This window comes from Orbicella faveolata, unplaced genomic scaffold (assembly GCF_042242905.1).
Source record: "Orbicella faveolata isolate gen_17 unplaced genomic scaffold, um_ofav_v1 contig_13, whole genome shotgun sequence".
Lineage (NCBI taxonomy): Eukaryota > Metazoa > Cnidaria > Anthozoa > Scleractinia > Merulinidae > Orbicella > Orbicella faveolata.
In genome coordinates this window covers 17,499,204-17,507,500 of record NW_028301540.1, presented here as the reverse complement: position 1 = coordinate 17,507,500, position 8,297 = coordinate 17,499,204, and the positions used below count along the sequence as shown (strand labels likewise).

The 8,297-nt window shown below is 40.0% G+C and overlaps 1 protein-coding gene across 1 annotated transcript in view; it reads right to left on the bottom strand.

Annotated features, from left to right (window-relative positions):
* LOC110055457 (uncharacterized) overlaps positions 1–2,283 on the bottom strand; it is an 8,454-nt gene extending 6,171 nt beyond the window's left edge. The window contains exons 1-2 of the mRNA XM_020761879.2: positions 1,702–2,283; positions 236–453 (exon numbers count right to left, since the gene is read on the bottom strand). Coding sequence (XP_020617538.1) covers positions 236–453; positions 1,702–2,108 — 625 coding nt within the window. The 5' untranslated portion in view covers positions 2,109–2,283. The remainder of the gene's footprint in view (positions 1–235; positions 454–1,701) is intronic.
* Between the last annotated feature and the right edge of the window lie 6,014 nt (positions 2,284–8,297).

Genomic DNA, 8,297 nt, shown 5'->3' with positions numbered 1-8,297 from the left:
GGGAAAAAATTCGGTCCGTAACTTACAGTACGGCCCTCGAGCTCGGTTAGTAGGAAGTGTTTATGATTTTGGATGCGTCAAAAAAGGCCCTTGATCTACAACCCTTACATGCAATTTATTCCCCTTATACAGATAATTATGTACGCGAGCGTTGGTTACTGAAACATCGCGGAAAAATGGCTTAAGACAAAACAGCTTCCCATTCCATTGAAATGATTTCTTACGTCATGATTACCTCTAGCATTTTCAATGACGATCTGATTAAAGCCACACCCATGACCGGAGCAGTACCACTGAGATAATACCCGTGGGATCCAGTTCCCTAGGGTAGACACGGGGAATGTTGCGAAGTACATCCGTGAAATCCAGCTCTCAAAGAAATCTTTTTTTACAGGTTTTGGCCATGATGGGAATCTACGCACACGACTTGCCATACTGGTATCCTGTCGAAATCTTGAAAAAAATGAAATTGGTTATGATCATGATCACAACTTCAGTAAAGATTGTTGTAAGCGAGGGGATATTGTCTTCATTTACTCCAACAGTCTCGGAGCTGCCATTAAAAACGATTGTAATATATAATGTATAACATCTGAAGGAAACTGCTATTCTGAACTTGGAACTCGGAACTCGAAACTTGAGGTTTTACATATTTTTCTAAAGGGACAAACAATCTATTTTTGGATACTGCAAATAACCCGTTAAAGCCGGAATGTAGCTTAATACTTTCTAATATAATAAACTATTTGGCTTTCAACACAACTGAGCACGTGCCTTCCAAGTTTTATTCTCGGAGTCTCACTAAATAAAAACATTTCGCACAAATCTATCAATCATGTATAAAAATTTTGCTAATGATATTTTGATACGATATTTCATTTGAACATGGAAGCCATGCTCACATGGCTCAGTGCCAGAATTGTTTAGGAAGGCCCCTGACTTGGCGCATGTTTCGTTCCAGGAATTCTCCGAATATACTTGAAATGTCAATTTACTTGATACATCCAGGGGTCATGGGCTTACATTTCAGTGATTGCGACTAATACTCAATTAATTAACGAAGTCAGCAGCTGGGAAATTAACAATTTACAACAAATCTTATCAAAGGTTAAATCTACTCTATTACCCAATCTCGAATTATCAACAACATGAGTGTTATGTTGCAGTTTAATCACTAATTCTATGACGCATTATATTTCGCCAATGTTTAGCGCTGTGAGCTGGTTAAGATACTCAAAGTGCAGTAGCCCTCCACGATTTTTGCAGTGACTAGCTGTTTAAGTTGAGTAGTGTGTTAATAGGTATTTCCGCTGGGATAAACGAAGTCAAATCTTTGGTTTCCGGAGCACGGAGCCGGGTAGGGTCAAGGCCGGTGGGAGCCAACCTCGCTGCTTGGAGGCATTCACGGACTGTCCGCTCTGACGGTAACGCTGTAGCACTTTGCTTACTCAATGTTTATATTTTCTCTGGCCTGCCTTCATCAGTCATTTTCCATGAAGAAACACGCCTAGTCACGCCTAATTGTTTCTTCATGCTCATTTTCTTGGGGAAGTTTCGAGTTTTTAAAAAAAAAGTGTCAAGGCCTCGAAATACTCTTAATCGTCACTTACAAATGCAAGCACATGATTACAAAATCAAACAGCTTTAAAAATAAAAACACTTGCCTAAAGACTTGGTGAGCGGCTTTGGCTGATGACTTACCTGTTTAAATAATAGGCCTGCATGGTTGATTCGAACTTCTGTGCTAACCCTCTAGCGGCTCCTCTGACCGTGGATGACGACCCCGCATAAAAAAGGAACACGTAGTTTGTATTGTCAGGGGAGTTCTCCAAAAGCTCTTTGAAGCAATCTGGATCGGACACAAGACGTTCTAGGAATCCTGAACGATTTGTGTAAGCCAGGAAGACGATGGGTCCATGAATGTTGGAATCGTTGCCTGTTCTATACTTGAGAAGAATGTCATTGCTTCTGATTCGGACGTCTTTTGCTTGTAGTACAAATGAGGGAGCTTCATCGCCGGGTTGAAGATTTGGAATCTCTGCAGAGAACACCAAGCACGGGATAAAAGCGAGTAGGAACACAGCTACTAGCGAGCTTGAACGAGACATCCTGGCTTGTACTAAAGCCGTGTTGAAGCTGTGAAATGAAGATCACGAATGAAGAGTGAAGAGATCGCGATGGTCTTTTGTAGATTACTTGTACATCATCAACTGTCAATAATTGTGTAACTGAGCTTCTTTAATGATTGATGTGTCATCGACCCATTGTGAGGAGACACAGGACATGCTGTTGCTGTAAAACTGCTAATCACTGCAATTTCCGGTTTGCTGCAATGGGTCATCCCATCACCCCGTGATAACAAAAATTGTTTTGTTATAGTAAACAAACTGACTTCGTACGAATTAGCTTGAAGCTTAGCCCCCTTGAGCGTGTGGCTAAACCTGACATTAAAAGGGCTTTGTCTTTTTACAATACACAGCACAAGAAATGTCGTTTAGCTGCATTTAGGAAATTAGAAGAGCCATTCTAGTCGGGGATTTTTTTTATTCGCGTCATTAATGAGAGTCCAATGACATCAACACCGTTCCTTAAACTTGACAAAAACAAAGTGAAAAGTCGAGCTTTTCAACACCTCGACTTCTCGGCTCCTGTAAAGTCTGAAGACACAGCTAATCCAACAATGGACAGTTGGTATTATTGTCTGTCACACTTCAGTTCAAGGACTTTCTAGGCGTAGTATGTTAGATCTGTCAGATGTGACTGATAGATGGAGCACGGTGTGCAGACTTGCATCTGTCATACACACAGTCATTATAAAGCAATCGCGAAATTTCGGGTGAAAAGAGATAAAATCAGTCTCGGCCTCCATTGTAATCCATATCTATTGTTTCATGGAGAAAATGTTAATCGGCCTACCGAGGGGAAAACAACTTCTCCGTTTTCGAGGTTTTATGTCTGGAGCCCAACTTATAAAATTTGCAATATAATATGTAGTGTAAGATGGGCCTCGGATATCAAAATTGTTCGCTGTAACTTTCAGTGAAAAGGGAGCACACAACACATTTTGCGGATAAACTTCATTAGCACAAAACCGATGAAATGGTTGGATTTATAGTGTTCATTCCAAAACCAACGAACAAACTTTGATGAAACGTGGTATTCATTCACGGATTCATTAAATGTTTTAACTGGATTAAGCTGCCCGGTACGTGCGTGAGCAGGATATGTGAGTGTGCACTTCACTTGCTTTTATGCCTTACAAGATTAAAAATTAAAGATTAAAGGATATAAAACGTGTTAACAGAAAATGTATACGACGATAGATGTAGGTTTAGAATTGCTTACAGAAGATTAACCTATGTACATAATAGTTGTTTTTGGTGTTAGTGATGTCAGTGATTTTACTTGAGTCAGTGTTAAAAGGCACGTGCACAAGGAAACTTAAACCACAAAACATTTCACGAAAGCCACCTAAAATGGTCTTTTTTTTTTTTTCAACTGGAAAAAAGGAAGTGAACTGAATAACAACTCTAAGTAGAAGTGGAAATACCTAAACAAAGTACGCTGAACATAAACATCGCATCATTAGTTTCTCTATTTTTATCAGAATGACGACGAAATCTCTGCTTAATGGGTTTGAGTTGTTTAACGACCAAGCCATATTCCACAGTTCTTTGTAATAAGTTGATTTTACAGTTTTATTTTTCGAAACAAAACGCGAAGCAGAATATTCTCAATATTTTTTTGCTTTGTTTGTTCAGCAGTGGGCACGATATGCCAGTACATTGGGAATCACGTGTCAAGTGATTAATACAGTCTACAAAGTTCAATGCGAAGTTGTGTTTGACAAGACGTTTTTCGAGAATACTCTTCTAACTTGAAAAACCGGCTTTAGAAGAACCGGCTAATTTAGAAGAACACGCCAAATATTGAAGTAAAAAGATCGATGTAAACAGAGGCTTGCGTTAAAGGGTTGAGAACCAATTTTCTTGTTTCGTTTCAAAAACGTAAGAATGAGTGTGTCCGTGAGTCATAAAAAAGAATTAGCTTCACTGACTCGCTACGAGGGTTAATTTAAGTTTATCGACTTCAAGTTGATGAACACCTAACTGTTTTACTGGCTTGCCGACGCAGCACGGCCGAGATTTTCTTTAGAAACTACTACCTTTTTTAAGTTGAAATGTGGCATGAGTTCTCCCTGCACGTCACAGTCTCCTTGACTTTCCGCTTTCCAAACGGATGTTTTACATTTTATAACGTGACTGAGATACTACGCGCGCGCTCACTGGTCGATAGGGTTGTTTAGCTGAGAGTGTGTAAACACGGTTTTGGCGTTCTAGATTCGCTCGTATTCTTGAGAAACATTTAATAAAAGCAATAGAGTACTTTTTTCATCTTAACACTTAGGGGGTTCGGTGAATTCTCGAAAGTTATGCGAACCCTCGACTGCGTTTCGGGTTTGCACAACTGTCTCGAATTCTCCGAACCCTCCTCGTGTTAAGATGAGACTATTTTTAGGCTAAAGTTCAAGTATTCGAAACCGATAAGTGGTTCTAGAAATGAACCTGATTCGACTCATTTTACTGAAAGTGGCCGTGAATTTCCAGAATTTATTCGGCGAATTAGTAGTACAAATTGTGACGCACTTAAATTTTAACGCCGTTTTATAGCACCTCCAGGTTTCTTTTCTATGACTTGAAAATAACAAATGCAAATTACTGAATTATGTTTTCACAAGTATTTGTCAATTCCTATTGTATAAATGTGAACGTACGTGCGGTTGGGAATCCTTCTGCGATAGAAGGCCAGACTGCTAACATCTTGAATTTACAAACGGGACTTTGAGCGCGATGCTCAACGAGTTTGCTGTTAAATTCTTAAAGGTCTCTGAAGAGTCTCTTGGCCGAGACGAAACGCCGGGTCAGACTTGCCACGAACTATGTTTTCACAAGTATTTGTCAATTCCTATTGCAAATTATTTAGTTAATACATTGTCGTTCTATGCTGAGAGAGTTGTCATAAATTGGGTGATATTTCGGACATAGCATGCAAACAGGGTGATTGTCTCGCTCGAAACCGCACTAAAATTCCACATACACGAAGCCTTGGAACCAAAAGCTCTTGTCATATCAAACCATGTGCGCAGTTTGAATATAGAACATAACTGACATTTTCAGTGGCCGGTATTGCTTTTAGAAGATGGCTTATCTGTTAATTTCAGCACGTCGGCCCCTCAAACGTGCAAGCACCCAAGAACAAAACATGGTTTTTATGTTGACAAGGTAGTAAAAATGTTAAACATCTCTCTCGTAAACAAGGGGTAGCTATATAAAACAAGGAAACTACAGCTGATACTTACTCCGATTAGTTGCGGTAACTCCGTTAAGCTTGAAAAAAGGTTTTATTTAAGCCAAACTTTCCTTTGGTCTACTCGTTTATATACGTTATGGATTGGCTAAACTTTAACACAGAAATAGAATTGGCAAAGTGCTGCACGATCAAAACAAATGAGTTGTCACTGACAATGTGTCAAGGAGGGGTTAAAAAAATCGGTTTGTACCGGACTACAATCGAAGGAAAGTCGAAAACAAGGAAGTCGGATTGGTCGATCACAACTTACCACCAAAAATATAACACTGAGCCGAGTGTTATATTCACGTATTACTGAAGAAGTTAAATCTGTTTCAGTTATGTGCTCCTCGGCTCGCCGCGTCCCCTACTAAATGACTTACCGTCCGTCGAAAAACAATCAACTTACACCAAGTATCAAGATATATACTGTATATAAAGAGACACACCTTTTACTGAGAAAATGGCGAAATAACTTATTGAAACTTATGCCTTAAAATAAAACGTTTTGAGGCCTCGTGAATTGCTAAGCAGGCATCCGGCGAACAATGAAACCGAAAGAATATTTGAAAATATCTTCTGTCGAAGTCGGCTAAGATAACCAACTATTTTTAGGTACAACTTTTCTAATATGATCGCATCAAACACTTCCGACGGGTAGCATGTGGCGAAATCTAGTCATTTCTCATTGTAGTTTGATAGCAGCAAAAAACGATTAGGTTTTGTTGACTAGGGAGTTTTTAACTGTACTTTAATTCGACACGGAAGCCCTACAGTTTGAACAAACAATTTTATTTTTAGTTTTTCATTAATATGTCATATGATATGTTCAGAATATTATCCTTTGATGCCATACTAATCCGTATTACTTGCGTCCTATCCATGAAAAAAAACCGGCAAACAACACAACGCCCAACTTGTTCGCGTGACGAAGACCGCCATAGAATCCAAGGTTAGAGATGAGACACGTAGTCTTGGACTGAAAAAAATATCATTCTCTTTTATTATAACCATGAAGTTTAGAGAAGAAGACTGATGGTACATCAGCTTGCTTTCATTGTTTAATGATAGACACAGCTTTCAACGCTATTTAAAATTTGATTCATTAACACTTGTCAAGTTAAAATTAGCTGGTGAGAGTGCATTCCGCCAGTCACTATGGCATATTCTGACTATTCTGACCGTACGGCTGCTACAGGAAAGAAAAGTTCCACCGTTTAAGAATGATATATCAAAGATCATCAAAGAGGGTAACAGGGTTAAATCCTAGCTCGTGAAATTGGACCCTTCTTCGACTGTGAGTTGTACATTTGTGACTGAGAATAAATTATAAAAATGCAAAGAAGCCTTAAATTTCACGGAATTCGAAATCAACACGCCAACGATCAGTTAGCGGAAGTTGCTCTGTTGGGGAGGATAGAATGGACCATTTTAATTTTGACCCTGTGTATTAAGAAGTATGCCATGCAAAGAATGCTTTCCATTTTACAAGATCAACCTGTAAAACTCAACTGATGTCAAACTAAAAGCCCTAAAAGAACTAAAGCCATCACTCAATGTTGACCCGATCCGCGAGAAGTCCGAGAAGCTATAGCCCTTTTCACGGTTAATTTTTCTCTTTTGCATTACAATGTGATTCAACGTGGATGCGAGGCGATTTCGGGCTAAAACTACAAAATAGCCCGAAATTGCCTCACATACATGCTAGATTTTATTGTAATGCAAATGAGCAAAGGTAACCGTGAAAAGACACTCGAAGAATTCGTAAATCACTCGCCTGCGGCTTGTGATTTACGAATTGTTCTCGTGTTCTTCCAACATCCCGCGTGGTTTATCAGCCTATAAACCATAAAAAATTGTGGTCTATTGCTTAAATATCTAATAATTCATGGATCTTATTTTAATATTTTTTATGCACATTTACGATTAAAAGAGCTCTCGTGCTTAAATTTTGATATGCCTAAATTAAGTTACTTACTCATTTTCCTCGAGCGCTCTCATTCGCGTCACTCGACGGACTAAGGGAAACTGACAAGGAAAAGACGGGTAGTCGGGTCTCTGAACTCTCCCTTACGAAGGTTGTATAGGGCCTGGACCCTGGTCGTCAACCCGGTCCTGTACAGTGCAGGAAAGGGAATTCAGGGACTGGAATAAAAGACCAGTTGTTTAGAGTCTGTTTTTGTAGGAGACTGAGAGACGTTTCGGCTGTTAATATAATTCCTTTGATTTTGATATCGACCTTAACTGGAAGCCGGGTGATACTGATTGAAGGGCTCGTAATGTCCCCAACATTCAGTAATTAACTAATACTTTGGCACCTAGGCACCTTTGTTTTATAAAAATGAACAATGCAAGGTAAAAGGTCGCTGTGCCATGAATATTTCATTTGTCGTTTCAAATTCTAAGTTTCCTCTGCCTTTCACAAAACCGCATGGTACTGTTTATAGCGGAGCTCCGGCGTCCCGAAGGGCCGCCAAGCGGAGCCCCATACTCATATAGGAAAGAAAAGGAAACCCATGAGTTGATTTTCTCATGGTTATCATGGCTAGCGGTATTGCTCGTGGGCGCGTACGCACGACGACGACGCCGACGACGGCGGCGACGGCGGCGGAGTTGCCCAACATGGCGGCCATACTTCATATAATAGGTTGACAGAGACATGCAGCCTTGGCTTACCGTGTACTTCCTTGATATTGGACATCCATGTTACGATCAATTGACACCTGTCAAAACAAGGTATCCGCTGACCAGTTTCACGTGACCATATCGCGGGCTCAAGTTTACAGCTCCTCGAGTTCACGTGTTTTTTTGAAGTTGACCGCTGACCAAGAGCTGGTTATCGATTGGATCGCGGGCTCATATTAGGTTAGCTTTTTGGAAACAGGGCAGGATTGTTCGGAAGCCGGTTTACGCTAACCCAGGATTAAAAGTTAACCGAATTATAACTT